Raw genomic sequence first — 20,539 nt, forward strand, 5'->3', positions numbered from 1 at the left:
TATCCTGTTATAGTGCTTCTTGTAGTCACTGGATTTATTTATCTTATCAACTAGGAGGTGTGCAAAAGCCTCTTGTGAACCAAACCACACAGAATCAAACCACAAAAAACAAACTTAAAACAATTTAATAACCAAACCATTTTTTTTAAAAAAAACAATTCGGCTATCTGAACTGATTTACTAAAGTGATTTGTTGAACTGCATCCAAACTTAAATACTTAATATCAAATTACATATTTCTGAAGATTCTGAACCCATTGCTTCAAATTTTCAAACACTAACCTATTATTACTTCAGAACTTGGAATCCTACCCCAAATCATTCAAGTGAAGGCAGGTATCTCATCTCTTCATTTACAAGCTCACACGAACCCCAAGCCTCACTCTGATTTGCTATTGTTTTGGTCCTTTTAGTCAGCCCATATGTCAGATTGAACGGACCCAGCATTTACTACATGAATTACATCCATGAAGGCACGGGAAGAGGTGTTTTTTTTTTTTTTTTTTTAAATTCATGTAAGAGTTAAGTTAATCAAATTAACCCAATTTTATTGTGATTTAGACAATATTAGTAACACTTTTTAACATACTTTTTTAAGCACTCTATTATTAGCTGAAATTAATTAGAAATTATAAATTTTTGTGGATTTCACTTATTATTTAATAAATCCTGTATATGATTTTGTAATTTGCAATAAATTTTAACCTTCATAGCCCATACAAAACTGGTTTGTAAGTGAGAATTGCTCAAGTTCTGTAAGTTTTGTTTAAGCTATATTTCTAGTCGTTGAGAGACTAAATATACCCCCTTCAATGTTGCAATTAGTATAAGCCGCAAATAAGGTGAGCTATAGGTGACTATAATTAAGACAACTTTTCAACATTCTTTCTCATACCCAAGGTTACTTTCCTAAAGTGTGGAAAATACATGTAGCCCAACAATAGATCTAGGATAAACTATGATATTATCTTAGAATTTGAGCTAAGAGCCTAACCCTATAAAACTAACTTAGAAAAACTAACTTGAAAGGCGAAGATTTCACAAGTTTTATAAGCTCTGTTAAAGTTATATCTCTAATCGTTGTGAGACTAAACACCCCCTTCAATGCTACAATTAAGCAACCCAAAGAAGCTGCAATTAGGGCGCGTTAGGGGAGATTGCAATTAAGGCGACTTTCTATCAAGGAGTGTGATACTAGCTTACCTCATATGATTAAGTTTAGCATTTTTCATGATTATTGGGAAAATTATTTATTATTACTGGATGAAAAATGTGGTACGTTTATGATGTTGCACTCAACTGATTTTTGTGTTCCATCTGTGGCTTATGTTGATTTGGGAATTTGGGATGATGTGCATCTAATGGCTCATGCAAATGGAAACCTGATATTGTGTATACTGTTTGAGATTGAAATAGATAAGCACTCTTTTTGCTGTATGCAAAATTGTGTTTACTTATATGCAATTTGTGTGTTTGCTTTGTGGGTTAATGTCACAGTGTTAGTGATCCTAAATTTCATGGAACTCTTGCACAGTTTCAGAAAATATTTGGAACTGTTTGTTGCATATAATTCTGCTCTGTCTGCGTCAACTGTAATATTAATATATCATGCAGATATAATATTAATATTTGAGAATTTATCTGGTCTGAATTATTTTGTTTGCAACCTAAATGTTCAATAAATGCAATATTTTTTTTAGAAAGAAAAAGGATATTGGGTTATATATCATGCAAAATTCTGATTCGTGCTTCACTGATTAATGCAACCTTATCTGTTTTGTATATCAAGCTTTCATTACTTTCTTTTGGATAGAAACAGATGAAGGTTATTTATTACCAAGGGTGTTAGTGTCGATTGACTTGTCAAATTGCTTTGGCATATGATAAGTCAATCTGCCCCGCTGTTGATTCACTCTATCACCTTTTATCATTAACCCCTGTTCTAAGGTATTCTGAAGATTTCTTTTGGGGTTGACTAGTCATTCGTGAATTAATAATTGCCAACAATCATAGATTGTGCTATCTTTACTGGCTGAAGGAAAATTATTCAGATGCTATTTTTTCAAAATTTAGGTGTTACTTTAATTTTGCTAACAATTTGACTGGTTAAAAGGTGTAAACTCTGCATATTGCATCTTTTCATAACAAAAAATATGGATCAAAGTAAGCAAAACTAGTCCTTTCAAATAAATTTAAGTCGCAAAATGTTTTAAATGCAACTCAGATATTACAAGGGATTGTCCCATAATTTGTAGTATGATAGTTTCTTCGTGCTTCTTATTTCTGTTAGCATAGTGTGGTTTCTTCGTGGTTCTTATTTCTGTTAGCATATTATTGTTAGATTTTATATTAAATTCTGTACAATAATAATCATGGAATGGATAACAATATAAATTGGATAAGACATCAAGGTATCAGAGTTTTCATATAAGGACAGCCTATATTTCCGAGGCATGTCTTGTGGATTTTGTCTCTATTCATTTTTGGACCACAAAATGGGAAAGTTTCTATCTTTTGCAAATTCAAGGCCCAATTCTGGGGCCAGAAAACAAGGGATGCAAGCAAAAGAATAAGAAAGAAACGAAGAGTGACTATGGAGTATGGACCAACACAAACAAAACAAAAATAAAAGACTAACTAATTTGGTTTGCATAAGAAAGCACTGATTTTTATTAAAGGGGAAAATGAACATTGACTGTAAAATTTACTGATAATTTGCATTTTATTCCTTCAGAGAGGTTCAAATTAAAGACTAAACCAATTCCAGTCGTGTGCTACGTTGACGACGACTTGGATTTTGTACTAATATCGTTTTTGAGAAGTTGTATTTATATTGTTTGTCCTCAAACTTCTTTGACTTGACTTCGTTCAGTGCAAATTATATCAGCAATATATGAAAATCTTTATATATATAAAAAGGAGAAAGAAGGGTGGGATAACTATGGAAATATATTTTAGTGGTTTAAATTTTTTTGAATTTGTAAGGTGAGAGTTTCAATTATTATCGCTATTGTAATAATGATTATTAAATATATTTTTTATGGTAAAATGTCTATAGAATATCTATAAATAATAGTTTTTTATATTCCTAAGCTTCACACTAAAATAAAATAAAAATTAATATACCATCTATAATGAGTGAGAGCTTTGAACGATCAAGTTCAATTGTAATGGTGGAAGGTAATTTTGATTCAATTTATTTTGCTTTTTATTTTTGTTATGCGTTGTTTTTTATTTTGAAGAATGCAATGAACATCAAGTTTAATATTTGCATAATTTTTTTAATATATAAAGATAAAGATCTCATGGTTCTTCTATTTCACATTTTCATGACGACATGATTTCAATTATAATAAGATTTTGAGTATAGGTAAATAATTTTTGGTGAATTAGATTTTAAAGAATTTTTTTTATTTATGTTATCTTCTCACCTTTTTTCTATTTCATTTTTTTAATTATTTGTAAAAATGTTGCATTACTTATAACTTGGTGATTTTTTTTTCTTTCAATTATAATTATCGTATTTGATATACATTGATTTATATTTTTCATTATTAATTTTTCCTAGAGTTTTCGAGATATTATTTGATATCACTTTCTTAGATGAATATTTAATCTTCTTTTTATTTATTTATTCTAATAATTTTGTTTTTATTATCGTACTTTTTTTATTAGATATGTATTTGTTTTGTTTGCTTCAATAGTTAAATATACTTTTAAAAATTATGAATGTTTTTTTTTTGGTGAAGTATATATGTAGATATTTCTTCCATTTTCTAGTCAATATTTTTTACAAAAATAATAAAATATATTACCAAAGAAAGTTTTAAAAAATATTAATTATCTAGTAGTTAGTTAATTTATTCAAATAATACGTTTATTATTTTTCAAAAATATCCTCATTTTTATTTTATTTAAGTAATTTAATTTTATTAATTTCATTGATCTTAATCTTTAATATATATATATATATATATATATATATATATATATATATATATATATATATATATATATATATTAACCAAATATCCAAATAAAGTAGAAAGAAACTAAACAATGTACCTTAATTTTATTTAATTTTTTATATAGAAATATTTATCATTTATTGGAAAATGATTAGTTTTTACTTTTATATATCTTAAATATTATTAATTTTTATTTTCAATAATTTATCTTGAACCTAAATATATTTAATTTTCATTATTTACTTTTATTCAGAACTTCAATGTTATAATAATTTCCTTTCATAACATTCAATTATTAAATATTCTATAATTTTAATGATTTTAAAGAATAAATATAACATCTTAAAAAATAATAAATACTTATTGGAGCAAGCGGAATATTTAATATGTGGTAAATGTTTTAAACAGTTCGCAAGATTAAACAAAATTAAATAGTTGGTGTTATATGAGAAGTTGATTATATATTTCTATAAATAAGAAATATTCCTTACCCAGTTACCCATGAATATAGTTTAATATTTACCTTTCTGTCTTTTTTTTTTTTTTTTTCATTTCTCTATTAAACAACAACACCTATCATGGGTTTGAAAATGAAAATAGAAAAAAAAAATCTCGTACGGGCATACTTGCATTGCAAATGCATAAACTAGTTGCTTAGTTGGAGCTTTTCATTGACCAAACCAAAGAAAAAATTGGAGCTTTGCTACCTTTTATTTTATTTTAAAAAAGAATGAATAACACTTTATATGAGGTAAATAAAATAGCAACTTGATATTCATGCAATTTATTTATTTATACCTAGAATCACGAAAAAAATTATTTATTTATTTAATATTAAAAGTTGATTTATCACATATAGTAGTCATTATTTATTTTAATTACCATTCAAGGCAATTGTAGATATCCACATTGTACCAACAAATTACTATACATATATATTTATTTTTCTTTGCCGTAAAAATAATACTATAAAGATTATCAATGAACAAAATCAAACACAAGATAGTAAACCAATAGACTAATTAAACAATGATTTAAACGAAAAGGGAAATGAAAATAATAAGAAAAAAATGGGGGAAGAAACGAAAGGATTGGAAGTGGAAAATCACAGACAGCACACCAACGTTGATGAAAAAGAAGTGAAAAGAAAAGTCAATAAGTTCTCACGGGTTCACACATGCGTGTCCGCTTGAAAAGCAGTCTCATACCCTCTCTGTCTCTCTCTCTCTCTCTCTCTCACTTTGTCCTCCAAACTCAAGTGTCGGAAAGTTTGCTTCTTTTCCACTCTGAATCACCCTATTTATTTTGGGTCTCTCATCTTTCTTCTTCCTTCCAAGTTGTTTTTGGTGTTGGTGTTGGTGTTGAATTGAGTTGAGAAGAAAAGAAGAGGTCATAGACACACACACAAGACATGTCTGCTGTTGAGTCAGCTGAACACAACAACATCAGAGGAGTACCAACTCATGGTGGACGCTATGTTCAGTACAATATCTATGGCAATCTCTTCGAAGTTTCCAGAAAGTATGTCCCTCCTATTCGCCCTGTCGGTAGAGGTGCTTATGGTATTGTTTGGTAAGCCCAGAACTCTTTTATTTGCTGAATTTATTAGCATTTGTTGTTGTTGTTGTTGTTTTTTTTTGGGCAAAGGGGTATCCTTGTTTTGAGCTGACTTAAGGAGCAAGAACTAGTTTTTGCTACTAATCAATCAAACCCCTTTTGTTAAGAATTGACCTTGTTTTTTGTTAAGTTGATGTTTGGTCTGTTTATTGAGTGAATGAATATTGAATTGGTTATTTTGGTTTGATGATGATGAAGATCACTTTTAAACTTGAATTTTTCTTATTTGCTTTTTAAGATATAGGATAATTACCAATTTGCCATGTCTTGATGCGATTCGTGAGCTGAATGAATCATATGTTACTCCTTAGATTACTATCTTTGTAGTTTTTAAAATGTCGGCCAATTGTCTCATTAGATAATATACTGATGCTATGATTCTGCTTAAGTCAAAGTGGAAAATCAGATGGGGTCGTTCTTCTGGTATCTCTGTGTGCTCATGACTTATGTGGTATTGATGCTGTTAATAGCATAGTTCTTGGTATTTTAAAACTCAATTACATGGTGTACAATGTATGTGTTGTGGATGGTTTATTAAAATTTGGGGTCTGACTAGGAGTAGGAGTTCGTTTTTGTCATCCATGTGACATAGATTTTCTGTTAGCAAAAAGGATGTGAGGAACACTATTAATTTTTTGTTTCCTTCAGCGCTGCTGTAAATGCAGAGACAGGCGAGGAAGTTGCCATTAAGAAGATTGGCAATGCATTCGACAACAGAATAGATGCCAAAAGGACCTTACGGGAAATTAAACTTCTTCGGCACATGGATCATGCAAATGTAAGTTTGATACTATTTTACTTGCACTCAGACATTATACACCTTGTTTTCCTTGATGTTATTGTTCATTTTCATCTGTGGCAGTCTGAGATGTTCCTATTTGACCAAATATTTCTTCCTTTCTTTGCTTCTTACCCCATTTTCTGTTGCATCTGCAAAAGCTTTGATCTGTAACATTTAATTTGCTTACTGAACAAGTGACACAGTGCAACATCCTGTGGTGCAATGCACAAATATGATATGCATGATATTTTCGTTTGATGTGTAGATCTGTAACATTTAATTTGCTTACTGAACAAGTGACACAGTGCAACATCCTGTGGTGCAATGCACAAATATGATATGCATGATATTTTCGTTTGATGTGTAGATTATCAATAATGCACAAATATCTTCGTTAGCATTTATCTTGCAAAGTGGACTGACTGCTTGGTTATCAATAATTTATCCAATGCAGATTATGTCCATTAAAGATATTATACGTCCTCCACAGAAGGAAAACTTCAATGATGTGTACCTTGTTTCTGAGTTAATGGACACAGATCTGCATCAAATAATTCGTTCCAATCAGCAATTGACTGATGATCATTGTCGGGTTAGAACTTTAACTACTTTTAGCGTATCACTTTTAATCTACTTAGTTGAAAGACTTTATAACTAATGGGTTGGTGGTTAATGTATTCTCCTTTGGTTGTATTTTTGCACAAACTGAAGATAAAACAAAAAATAATGGGATTGAGTAGATGTACTAAACATAAATCTGTGGTCTCAAGTGAGCAATATTGCACACTTTTCATGCAGTTATATCTAGGGGTGCTCATGGTTTGGTTATTTAAATAACCATAACCATAACTAATAAATAACTAGATTATAAATGGTTATAATAACTATAACCATAACTAGTTTATGAATATAACTAGTTATATAACCGGTTATGAATAAATAAAAATAAGTTATTTGAAATAACTATTTCCATAAAACTGGTTATAGTTTTATAACTATAGCTATTTTTTAAATAAAAATTAAGTTATTTGAAATAACCATTTCTATAATTTGGTTATAGTTTTATAACTACTTTTATATAACTGGTTATTATATAACTAATTATTGTTAGTGATGGTTATTTTCTTTGAAACTAGTTTTTTTAGCAGCCCTAGTTCCATCTGAGTTTGATAGGCCTGGCTTTCACTTTTTCGGTTTTTCTGTCAAACTGAAATAGTGTTTTGTTTGTAGTTGTGCAATGTTGTGACAGCAACAGTAGTGTAGTGGCATTGCTCTTACTTTCTTTGAAGTTTTACTTCCAAAATCATGTCAATGGTGTAAATAAATTTCACCCAGTATGTTTTAAACTTGATACTACTATGGATTTTGTATGACATAAGACATATGAACTTGTGTCACTACAATGATACATATCTAGTGTTGGTCAGGATTTGAACAAACACTTTTGGCCTGAATTTATTGGCTTACCAGATTTTTATTTTTTCCTTTGCATATAAACTTTATGTGGTAGCCACTCTTAAAAGTGTAGACCTATTATTAACTTTTATTTGAGCAATTCTTTGCAGAAAAAAATTCCGCATCTTTTACCTTTGTTTTTGGTCTTGATTCTTGTTACATCATTCTGTTGTCATTAGTAAACTTCGGTTATGAGAAAGATTATGCTTTGGTTTTCATCACTAATAATATTTGTGGACAAAATTTTGTTCTGGTTATGCTAAATCTGTGCCTGAATTTATTGGCTTACCAGATTTTTATTTTTTCCTTTGCATATAAACTTTATATGATAGCCACTCTCAAAAGTGTAGACCTATTATTAACTTTTATTTGAGCAATTCTTTGCAGAAAAAAATTCCGCATCTTGTACCTTTGTTTTTGGTCTTGATTCTTGTTACATCATTCTGTTGTCATTAATAAACTTCGATCATGGGAAAGATTATGCTTTGGTTTTCATCACTAATAATATTTGTGGACAAAATTTTGTTCTGGTTATGTTAAAAATGTTATATAAATTCTGTGCCTGAATTTATTGGCTTACCAGATTTTTATTTTTTCCTTTGCATATAAACTTTATATGATAGCCACTCTCAAAAGTGTAGACCTATTATTAACTTTTATTTGAGCAATTCTTTGCAGAAAAAAATTCCGCATCTTGTACCTTTGTTTTTGGTCTTGATTCTTGTTACATCATTCTGTTGTCTTTAATAAACTTCGATCATGGGAAAGATTATGCTTTGGTTTTCATCACTAATAATATTTGTGGACAAAATTTTGTTCTGGTTATGTTAAAAATGTTATATAAATTCTGTGCCTGAATTTATTGGCTTACCAGATTTTTATTTTTTCCTTTGCATATAAACTTTATATGATAGCCACTCTCAAAAGTGTAGACCTATTATTAACTTTTATTTGAGCAATTCTTTGCAGAAAAAAATTCCGCATCTTGTACCTTTGTTTTTGGTCTTGATTCTTGTTACATCATTCTGTTGTCTTTAATAAACTTCGATCATGGGAAAGATTATGCTTTGGTTTTCATCACTAATAATATTTGTGGACAAAATTTTGTTCTGCTTATGTTAAAAATGTTATATAAATCTGTGCTGGGTGTGTATAATGTTTTTCACTTTCTCTACAACAGACAGGTGGAAACATTTTAATACGAATTAGCTTTACATTTTGCATTAATATGCTGAATTACCTTTGACTTTACTCAGTAATTTTATTCTGCTTGTTTTGAATTATATAGGTACGTGAATGTGACATTCATGGTTATATATAACAATAGATAAAATGTAATTATACTTGGGAACAAGAGCTTAGAACCTTGTAGACTGGATGAAGCTTGATCCGTGTACTAGGTGATGTAGGTCTCCTATCTCACTTGTGGGGTCCACACCATCTATTTCACTGCATGGATTTCATCTGGTCTCCAAGGCTTCAGGCACTGTAGCATAATTCTTATATTTTCTTTCTTACAGCCACTCATAAGAACTTTTTTTTTGCCCCAGTATTTTCTGTATCAATTGTTACGAGGGCTCAAATATGTACATTCAGCAAATGTTTTGCACCGAGATCTAAAGCCTAGTAATTTGCTATTGAATGCCAATTGTGACCTTAAGATTGCGGACTTTGGTCTTGCTAGAACCACATCTGAAACTGACTTTATGACTGAGTATGTGGTCACTAGATGGTACCGAGCTCCCGAATTGCTTCTTAATTGTTCAGAATATACAGCAGCCATTGATATATGGTCTGTTGGTTGCATACTTGGTGAAATCATAACAAGACAACCGCTCTTTCCTGGCAAAGATTATGTTCATCAGCTGAGACTTATCACAGAGGTATTAGCTTGATTCCAAACTCCTGAATTAGCTAGCATAATTATATTAAGACTGATTATGTTCTTGTTTGTTTGTATTTCTTTTCTCTCTTTTAGAACTGGATGTTGGATCTATTTGCAAATTATAGTTCCAACTTCTACAGCTTTATGTGATTGTGAATTTTGGGTGTCAAGCTTTGCTAAAATGCTGTTGGTACCTTGATTATTTTTAACCTTTGGGTTATTTCCGTCCATATCGACCTCTTGTTAATCTTGTTACTTCAAGAGTCAGAAAAAAAATTTCTAATGAAGAGGGAAATGGTAATGGGAATGATGTCTAAATGGAAAACTATGAAAATGAATCCCAGTTTTGAAGTTCAATTTTTTTAAGTGCTTAGTTTTTATTTATGGGACATGGTACGTTTGTTCCTTGTCATAGAATAATTTCTCCACATGACCATAGCATATTGTTATGGAAAAACATCAAATAGTTGTACTCTCTTTGGCTCTACTTTTGTCCCCTTGGTTCCTTTTTTACTTTTTGGGAACAAAAGGAAACCATACATGTGAGAGATGAAACTTGGTTAAATTAAGAATGCTTATATAGTCATTAACTCATTGTGTTCTAGCTTGCTGCCAACTCACAGTTGCAAACAATAGATTCAGATTATGCAGTTTCCTGGTAGAATGCAAATTCTCATTCTCCGATCCTTTTCAGATCTCTTTCTGATTTAAAATTAACTCTAGCATGACAATTTTCTTTTCTTTCAAAAAGCTGATAGGTTCGCCGGATGATGCCAGCCTTGGATTTCTACGAAGTGATAATGCTCGTAGATACGTAAAACAGCTTCCGCAGTATCCAAAACAAAACTTTTCTGCTAGATTTCCCACCATGTCTCCTGGTGCGGTTGACTTGCTAGAGAAGATGCTCATCTTTGATCCAAACAGGCGTATTACAGGTAAAATTGCTTGCAAAACTTTTGCCCCCACTTTTATTGAATGACTACAACTTATTGTTCCTGGAGCTGTATATTAATTGTAATGATAAAGGGACATCTATTGATGTGAAAGATCATGTTACGACAACTGACAACTTTAGCACCAACTAGCACCACAAGAAGCAAAACTGGAAAAATAATTAAAATATGAGGGTACCAATTAAAATTTTGGGATAAGTTTTTCTTATTTTGTTTTGAAGGCACCCTTGTAAGTATGTGTAGTGTTTGCTGGCCTCCAATGATTTTTTTTTTTTAGTTCAGAACAACCAGATCAATGACAAATTTGTTTTTTGTTCAAGTGCCCTATGCTCATTTCTGGTTAAAATTTTTATGTCTTGAACCCATTACTATTAGGTCACTGTGTGTGTAATAAAATGTTAGGATCCTATTGCAAGGTATGAGATTTGAGTGTACATCGAAAGTATGGTATTTTGTTAGAGTTTATAGGACCTTGGGGCTTAGGCTCTCCAACAACAAAAGTAAAACTTTGTGGTGTGGTTCTCTCTAGATTCTTATCATAACATTAATGTAAAGTACATTAATGTAAAATCCAACTAGTTTTGTGAATTCATCAAAACTCTTTTTTCTCATGTTTCTTGACAATATATATACAAGTGGTCTTTTATAAAAAAAGGAGATTCTTTTTTTGGATGTATTTTTATTCATTGTACCCCACTTGATTCTTTTCAGTTGACGAGGCGTTGAGCCACCCATACATGTCACCTCTCCATGACATCAATGAGGAACCTGTTTGCACCAGACCTTTCAGTTTTGACTTTGAGCAACCATCATTCACTGAAGAAGACATCAAGGAACTCATCTGGAGAGAATCTGTGAAGTTCAATCCTGCAACCATATATGTTTAGTGAAATATCTGATGACTAATATATACATTTTATGACCACTACTTGGCAAGTTGCAGCGCACAGAAGATATGAAAACGTATTGGAGATACTGAGATTCACTGAGTTTGTTGAAGGTTTCTTTCGTTTTAGTCTCATCTCAGATACTTGGATAATCATATTGTTGAGATGTACTGAGGAAAGAAAGGATCAAAATATGTTTCAGCAGAATATCCTAAAGCTCCAACTCCTTGTTGTACTTCTATCCTTCTTTTTAGATTCAAGGTCCATAGTTTAGTGCATTGAACTGTTCTTGCCAGTTTTTCCTATCCTTTACATCAAGAAAAATTCACAAGAAAACTTTTAATTTGTGGGGACAGACAGTATCTCATATTCCCATTGTATGACATTTAAATTAAATTAAATGTAATGGTTTGTTAGAGTATTCCAAATAATTTAAACAATATCCTATGCCAGACATATCTTGTATAGTGATCCTCTTAACAAAACAGAACTAGCAAAATTTGATTAATGCAACAGCATAATGCTTAGGCTTTAAGAACCATAAAGCCATTTCTTAAATCAACTTGTAGAGAAAAAAAAATTGTTTCATTACTAGACAGAAAATTCATTTCTCATCTTGAGCAATGATTTCTGGATGAAATGGGAAAAGATTAGCCTTAAATAAATCTATAAGACGCATCTTAAAACAAGTGTAGTCATGCATGCTTAATGCTTGTAAACACACTTCTGAAGCTCCAACATATCAATTGGTAGATTCTCTTGGGGAAAATCACATGCTTTGATTTTCTCTGGCCCTTGATCAGGCAAAGAATTGCATGGCTTGGGAGTCACCCCACTTGTGATCCCTTCAATATCAGTGCATGCCCATGGCTGCTTCTTGGCCTTGGCTGCCATATTAATTGTCACATTGGCAATGCAGATTCCAGTAAAGGGGTCATTGGAGATTCCTTCCAACCTAGCAGCTATGGTGACATTGTCAGCCACCACATCTCTATAGTTGATGCCATTGATCTCAGGCAAAGCATTAGGATCATAGTGGCTATCAGCATGTGAACCATAGTTACCAGTCATCCAAAATACCCATTTCATGGTGTGCATGGTCATTCTCTTGACATATATGTCCTTCACATACCCTCCTCTTCCTACTGCTGTCTTGATTCTGACACCTGATTCTGTGTGGATGGCTGTGATGTCCTCAGCTCTGACATCTTGGATTCCACCTGACATCTCACTCCCCAAGGCAATGGCTGCACTTTCTGGAGAAATGCATGTCAGCCTTCTGATAACTAGTTGTTTTGTGGGCCATCCAAACTTTATGCCATACTCATCCCACCCACTCTTCACTGCCACACAGTCATCTCCAGAAACTATGTAACAGTCTTCAATTCTTGTATTTGTGCAAGAATCTAATACCCAAACAAAGAGTGTTAATAAAGAAACATTAAATATACTATCAATCTACTCAATTGTCCTGTACATAACACCCTTTCAACCATTTTTCAAGCGTTAAGAAATTTAGTTAAACTAATTAGTAATATTAAATTTATCAGCAATTTATATTTTTTACATTGCAAATTATATTCTTTTAATTTCTTTCCATCTAATTAATGTATTTCTACTTAAGAATAGTTTTGTAAAAACAAATTTGACACATCAATAGAAACGATATATCTTACAATTTTTTTTCTCCGTAATTTTCTCCTCAGTTTTAAAAGTTTACTTGTTTAGCTTATTTTTATCTAATGAAATAAAATATTTACTATCCTTTCAATTTATTTTTATTTAATTTTTGAAATACTTATATGATCAGCATACAAGAAAACATATCAGTTGCATATGGGGTGAGAACGTTGAAAAAAAGTTTTAAAAAAACTAATTTTAATCAAATAATTATGTGTAAAACAATTGAATGAATATTAACATTTACGTAAAATTAAATGGTCAAAACTAATTCGTTTTACATTTTTACTTGATACACTCTCCACATGCACATATATACAAGAAATAATCTTCTGATGCTCACCTGGATTAATGCCATCTGTGTTTGGAGATGGGACAGGAGCGATGATGGTGAGGCCCTTAATAATAATATTGCTGTATAGTGTTGGAAAAGTTGTTATAATTTTGAAATTGTGATAACATTTCAGAGGTGTAATAATGCTTCTGTAACGTAATCTTGAAGGCATTTATAACTTGAATAAGACTAAATGAAAGGCAAGAATTACCTGCTATAAACTGGATGAACATTCCATGATGGAGAATTTAGGAGGGTTAAATTGGAGATTTGAATCTTGTCTGAGAACATTAATTCAATCAAGTAGGGGCGAGTGTACTTCAGCTTTTTCTTGTGAAATTTCTGCCACCAAAATGCTCCCTGGCCATCTATGGTGCCATTGTCACCTATCACCAAAATAGTCATAATTCCATTCATACTAAGATTAGTCAACAAGCACAAACAATAATAAAATCATTTAATCCATAGTTAATAATTTAATATAATATCAAATTTTCAATAATTTTTTAAATAATGTGAAGTTGATATTTAAAATGTTTGTCATTTAAGCAATCATCACACTTGACCAAGAAAGAGATGTAGTACGATCATTGGTCACACAATACATCATTAAGCATCAAACAAACGACTAACCAGCTTGCTAGCTCTTCAAATAACTATATGTCTAATTTGACTCAAAGTAACTCTTGAGAGACTACATAGAATATAAATATTAAATTAAACAATTAACAAAAAACAAATACGAGTCTAAAATGACCAAAACATAAAATGTAATGAAAAAAATAAAATAAAAATTAAGCCTAATTAATAGAATACATTGAATCAGAGAGCAAGTAAAGTTTGGCAAATTGAATTCAAACTTTTGATGCGTAGCACATGTTTGCTGAAAAAGGTTCACCAACCCTTAACCACTTAGTTTGATAATTGTTTCATGCAACTTTTTTTTTCCATACCTGTGACAATAACATCAGTGAGGTTTGTTCCAAATATGAGGCTGGTGTACCTTCCTGCTGCTGCATCTCTTCCTCTACCGTACGATGGGAGTGGTTCAATCACAGGCCACTCTCTAATATCCTAAACCAATTTATATTAATTAAATAATTAGTATTAATAAAAATAAAAACTTTGGTTAGTGGTGTCACACATTAAAGTGCTAAAATGTGCTATACTTTTCCCCTATAAACAAATGACAAAAAGTGTATTGGACCACACTATGGCACTGGCAGAGATAGTTTCTAGGAGGAATAAACCAGAAGTGCTAGGATTAAAGGTTCCTTTCCCACGAACCCAATTTGTCATTAAGTGAGTTTTGTGAACACTTTTTAGTTGACCAAAGGTTGAGGAGTTTGTAAATTGCTTTCACGAGTTACTTAACAATTTTGTTTTGATAGCATAGTTTTTCTAGTAACAGTAAGAAGTGAATAACCTTGTGACACATTTGTTCATTTATTTAACATCTTACCTTATTTGTAACTCAAGTGAATCCCTTTAAAAACGTATATTTCCAATTTCATCAATAAGTCATGAGTCTATGACTCTCATGACATTGATGAATAACAAACTAGTTTTTTCTTTTCTTTTTCTTTTAATTTTGAAAGGACATTTAAGAAATTCTAGCCTGAGTACTAAACAAAGCACATATTATTAATTTTCCATCGATGAAGTCCACTCACATAATTTCTTTTACCATCCACCTAATGAAAGCTTAGAGCATCACTTCCTTGACTTATTGTTCATTTTGTTTTTTGTCAGACTTAGGAAATAGTTCTCCCCAAATGCTGCCAAAAGGAAAGGTGCAAGAAAGGGAAGATAGGGCCAACTGGGTGAAAGTGTAAAACAACATTAGTTCAAATAGCTGAATCAGTAGAATAACTTTTTCCACTACTATCAAAGACTATGGAGGAACAATAACACTTGCTTGAAGGTAGACAAAGATCTGATATTTGTGGTTATTTAGTCATTAGGAGGAGATACTATTGTGACACCAATGAAAAAAAAAAGATGACAGAAAATCAGTTAAGATTTCTGAACACATACAAAGAAGGTTATAGGAAACACTACTGAGGAACGTAGATTACAAGATTTTTAGTCATAAAAGGATAAAAGGAGACCAAGAAGGATGTTAAAACTTGAAATAAATTATTTAAAAAATCTTACAATGAATAATATTTAAGAGGATTTGATTTTTAACCGAATCTAATGGTGTTATATAATCCATATAGCCTATCTCACCCAGAGAACACAAGACTATAGTTGTTGCAAACCCTGAAATTGATTGTTAACCAGGTCATGATCTCATCATATTAGTGATTACTAAGTCTTAAAAGAATGAACATAAAACAAAATAGATACCTGAGATGCAAGAAGAAAAGCATCTTTGTTTAGATACAAAGTGAAGTGACTGATTAGACTAAAACTCCCAGTAAGCCACTTCCCAGCAGGAACATACAGCTGAGCCCCTCCTTTAAAAGCATACTGACTCAGATGACTGATTGCAGACTGAAAAGCCTTTGTATTTGATGTATTTCCATCTCCAACACCACCAAAATCAATCAATGAAGCACTATGAGCCCTGCAATTTATAGCTTTGTACTCAAAGGAAGTTCTAGCAGTTTTGGCTTTTCTGCTCTCAGCTACCTCTGAGCTCAGCAGTGTCACCAAAAGGAGAGCACAAACCAATCTAATTACCTGTAAAACAAATCACACCTCTTAGAAAGAAAAAAAAAATGTAGAAAATAGTATATATGTAGCTCTACATAAAAGTTTATATATGCAGGAAATAATTTCATGATATATTAGACCAGAATGCTACTTAGAATGACAGAGGAGGAAAAAGGGTCTCACTTGTACCCTCACGTGAGATTTCCACAAGAGCTTCATCCTAAGAAAAGGCACTTTGGTATTTGTTTGAGACATATGTGAAGAGTGAAGAAGCTGTGTTAAGTATTTATAGGGGAAGTTATGGCTAATAGGTTCATGAATTCTCAAAATTCAAAAGGAGGATGATTATTGTATAGGAGTTGTTTAACAAAATAACCGACGATTGTTTACTCTCTCTATATACATATTTTGTAAATATGCCTATAACCTATACTTTAAAGTCCCCAATGTACTAAATAGTAAATACCCTTTTTGATCATTCTTAAACACAAACATACAAGTCCAAGATTATTTGTTATCTTTAGGAACCATGATGTACCAAAAGAATGATAGTCAAGGTTTCAGTCTTAGTTGCAACTTCAAATAGGAGTTGATTATTTTTCCTTTAAATCCTTGAGTGTATACATTTTTTTTCCTTTCCATTTGCTTCGAAGGTGAGCAATAGTATTCCCCATGTTTTCTAGTGGACGTTCTTTGAAATTATAAACCGTTACATTTGTATAATTGATGAAATGTTTGGCATCGAAGTATGTTCAATCAAGGGTTTAATAGTTAAGAATCGACAATATTCAATTAATGAACATTATGATTTCCTTTCCTCTTTCTCTCTCCAGCCCGTATATAAATTATAAAGTAACGCTATATTTTCTTACAAAATCACCTTATTTATTCTCTTGTTAAATGGAAAATAAATAAATATCATAAACCGTTTTAGTTAATGTAATAATGTCTAACTTGGAGTCTTTGACAAACATTCGTAGTCTCATGGATGCTCAAGACAATCAACGGCGCGCTCTGGTCAGAAAACTGTTTTTATGAGGATTCATGAAGCAGTCAAACAGTACATATGCTAATTTTGAATGTTCATGCGTTGCTCTGTCAAATTCACGACTCATTTTCATTATTGCTACCGTCACATTATTATGAAATGTTAACAGCACACGAACACGATCCACCGTTTCAATGTCATTTTCTTAATCTTATTGTGCACACATGTCCTTGGTTCCTGACCCAATATCAAGTATATGGAAATTGCACTTAACGTATTTATGTCTTGGCATAGTATATATCCAGTGGGGGGCAAGGGGAAACTAATCATGTAGTTTTCTTGTTATTATGCTTCGTGAATTTCGAAGAAGCTTAGAAATTAGAATGATGGGCAATTGGGTCCCTGTGGTATCTACTATGGAATATATATTGTTGTATAATATAAAGACTTTAAAATATTAGTTAAGAAATTAAAATAAAAAATATTTATTCTCGAGATCAATAAAAGAATGTAAACAAAATTTTATGCAGTATAATTTTGTACATTCTTACAAATATTTCTCGTTTTATTTCGTTTATCCTAATGGCACTATGGAACATTGTGGTATTAGAATATAGTTAAAGGGACTTATTGGAGTTCTCACTTCACTTTCTATTGGATCTAGTGAGTCTCTCTCTTCTCCTTCACGCCCACTCCAAACCCCACTACTGCCTACCCATTTCGTAGAGGCAGAAAATTTGTGGTCGTTTCATAACCCTTTCATCCTCACCATGTATCTATTCTTGAGTTTTTTACCTCAAAACTAAATAAAAAATAAAAAATTATTCGAATAATACAAGTGTAAAATTATTTATACAAATAACTGTATGAGAAATCGGTTCCCCGCACCTTCATTTCTCAAAATGCACCTTAAAAAAAATTTCCTTGTTGGAAAATCTGTGGTTTATGCACGATTTCTCAACATGTTTTTTTATTTTATTTTATTTTATTTTTATAATTTTTTAATTGCATATTTATTTATTTATTTTGTTTTTTTAAATATTTTCTTTTTCTTTTTTTAGAAATTTTTTAATGTGTCATTTACTTATTTTTTCTTTTTGCTTTCTTTTATTCTATATTTTTTTTGTTTATTCATTTTTTCTTTTTTCTTGAGTGGATTTCCATTTTATTTTTATAAATTTATTTCAATGTTTCTATAAAAAATTTAATTTATTTTTAATAAAATTTATATTTAACCCACAACTTTGATTCAATTAAAAAAGAGAGATTGGGTTAACATGAAATAGAATTAAATTACAAACAATATAACATAATATTTAAATTAACATTGTTTGATTAAGAATTAAAATTACAAATAATTTGATATAAGATTAAAATTGACGTTGTTGGGTTGAGCCTACACTTCCAAATACGACGAGAATATTTATTTTTTGAATAATCAAAGTTACAACATACGAAACATATTTTTGATTGACTTGAATGAAAATTAGAAAAAATAAATCATAAAATTAGAAATTAAAAGGAAACAAAAAAATCTAAATAAATATACAATTAAAAAAATAAAAAAGAAAAAAAGAAAAGATTATAAAAATGAAATGAAAAAAACATGTTGAGGAATTGATGCATGCTCACCCATTTCCTAATAATGAGAATTTTTTTAAGATGCATTTTGAGAAATCCGTACGTGGTGAACTCATTTCTCATCCCAAACAGTATTTTTTATTATTTGGGAAAATATATTTTTATATTTTTGGAGTAAAAAAATATTTATTCTTTGTGGTAGAAATAATCACAAAGTTAAAAGAGATTAATTTATATGTATTTTTAGCATAAAAAAATATATGTAATTAATTAAAAATAATTGTTGATATATTTTTTAAGAAAATTATTTTAAAAATCAATAAGTTTATTATATATAACGTATGATTAGATGAGATTGTAAAAATAATTCCACTTTCATCATATAAGCCATATATTCACTCAAATTAAAATATACTTTAAGTTTGATGTGACAATATTCTTGATTAGGCAGTGAATTATTTTGGTGTCTAAAAGGTTAATTAAGAGTCGGTTATTTTAATTAACCTATACCAAATAGCGTCCCAAACCTACTAGGCTCACCATATTATATAGAGACTACCATTAACAAACACATAAATAGACCAGCCATAATCACCATATAGTCTTGTTGACACCATTCATATCGCAAACTTGTTGAATATGACTGAGTCTGAGATACATCCTTAATTTCCTCTTCATCATGGTCGTCACGCCTCCTAGGAAGCCCTCCCTCATTTTCATGTTCTGATCCTTTTTTGTTCTTATTTACATTCTTTCTCTCTCTCGATCTAAGTATCTACCTCTCCCATTTTATGCTTGGATCCTTTGGTTTTAACTTTTATGTAATCAAAAAACTTTTATGTATATTCTTTCTTCTTTTTTTATTTTTTTATTATTTTAACAAAGTGATGTCGTCTGTGTATCTTAATGTGGCACTTATTGTGTACACTAAATATTTTGTGTTAATTGATGCTACCACCACTAGAATGATACTCCTTCCTTTTATGCTTATAGCATTGAAAACAAAATTCATATTGATTGATATTTTTAGTTTTCAATAAAAACATTAAAAATTTTATTCTAAATTTACCCCAAATAAATTATATATATCAATGTAATGTTGTCATTTTTTTGGCTATTGTACTTATCTATTTTTCAACCACTACCATTAATCATTCCTCTAGACCTAAATACAAGCAACAAAAAAATATTTTTAGACTCAAACAAAAATGTCCAACCATTAAACTAATCCTTATTAAAAAATGAGACCTAACTAGATCTTGTCTCTACCTAATGTTATCAAATAAAAATTTCATAAACAGCAGATAGATTATGTTTATTAATTAATATTATGTTTGTTCTAACTTATATTTGTTTTCTTATTTTTTTAAGTATTTATTATAGTGTTATGCTTGTAATTATTAAAAAAGGGTGAAGAATAAAATTAAATCATATTTTGAATAAATTAACAAATTTATCCTTCAATGTGTCACGTAGACTCTTCCATTAACGGTATCAGACGGACTCTAACGAATAGATGAATTTGTCGCGCTTTTTTCACTTTGGGAGATTAAAATTTAAATTTTCATCTTTTAAGACGAATTTCTCAACGCTCTATATATTTAGAAATAAAAATAACCATTTATCCAAGAATTAAAGAAGCGAGACAACAAAAAAAGTGAGCAAGCAAGCATATGAAAGTGAAAATGATTGATGTGGGAAATAAAAGTTGGCAAGTTGCTATGTCCCAAATGAATGCTTTTATTTTAT

At 30.6% G+C, this 20,539-nt stretch overlaps 2 protein-coding genes across 2 annotated transcripts; one reads left to right on the top strand and one right to left on the bottom strand.

The window, feature by feature from the left end:
* The first annotated feature begins 5,142 nt into the window (after nucleotides 1-5,142).
* Nucleotides 5,143-11,974, top strand: LOC114390633 (mitogen-activated protein kinase homolog MMK2-like). Its single transcript, XM_028351437.1, has 6 exons — nucleotides 5,143-5,540; nucleotides 6,234-6,363; nucleotides 6,821-6,958; nucleotides 9,372-9,704; nucleotides 10,458-10,641; nucleotides 11,371-11,974. Exons 1-6 carry the CDS (start codon nucleotides 5,380-5,382, stop codon nucleotides 11,544-11,546), a joined length of 1,122 nt encoding a protein of 373 aa, XP_028207238.1. The 5' UTR covers nucleotides 5,143-5,379; the 3' UTR covers nucleotides 11,547-11,974.
* Nucleotides 11,975-12,029: 55 nt separating this feature from the next.
* Nucleotides 12,030-16,598, bottom strand: LOC114390632 (probable polygalacturonase). The gene is made up of 6 exons (XM_028351436.1): nucleotides 16,405-16,598; nucleotides 15,913-16,248; nucleotides 14,514-14,634; nucleotides 13,772-13,946; nucleotides 13,570-13,640; nucleotides 12,030-12,952 (listed from the first exon to the last, which is right to left on the bottom strand). The coding sequence occupies exons 1-6, from the start codon at nucleotides 16,474-16,476 to the stop codon at nucleotides 12,252-12,254; spliced, it is 1,476 nt and encodes a 491-aa protein (XP_028207237.1). The 5' UTR covers nucleotides 16,477-16,598; the 3' UTR covers nucleotides 12,030-12,251.
* Between the last annotated feature and the right edge of the window lie 3,941 nt (nucleotides 16,599-20,539).

This window comes from Glycine soja, chromosome 16, assembly GCF_004193775.1.
Source record: "Glycine soja cultivar W05 chromosome 16, ASM419377v2, whole genome shotgun sequence".
Lineage (NCBI taxonomy): Eukaryota > Viridiplantae > Streptophyta > Magnoliopsida > Fabales > Fabaceae > Glycine > Glycine soja.

Bases quoted from the DNA above. Each gene is read 5' to 3' on its own strand.
- LOC114390633 (XM_028351437.1), top strand. From the start codon at position 5,380: ATGTCTGCTGTTGAGTCAGCTGAACACAACAACATCAGAGGAGTACCA. The intron at 5,541-6,233 runs GTAAGCCCAGAA...TGTTTCCTTCAG, and splicing joins GGTGCTTATGGTATTGTTTG to CGCTGCTGTAAATGCAGAGA. The intron at 6,959-9,371 runs GTTAGAACTTTA...TTTTTGCCCCAG, and splicing joins TGACTGATGATCATTGTCGG to TATTTTCTGTATCAATTGTT.
- LOC114390632 (XM_028351436.1), bottom strand. From the start codon at position 16,476: ATGTCTCAAACAAATACCAAAGTGCCTTTTCTTAGGATGAAGCTCTTG. The intron at 13,641-13,771 runs GTAATTCTTGCC...AACACTATACAG, and splicing joins GTTCATCCAGTTTATAGCAG to CAATATTATTATTAAGGGCC. The intron at 12,953-13,569 runs GTGAGCATCAGA...TTTGGGTATTAG, and splicing joins CACAGATGGCATTAATCCAG to ATTCTTGCACAAATACAAGA.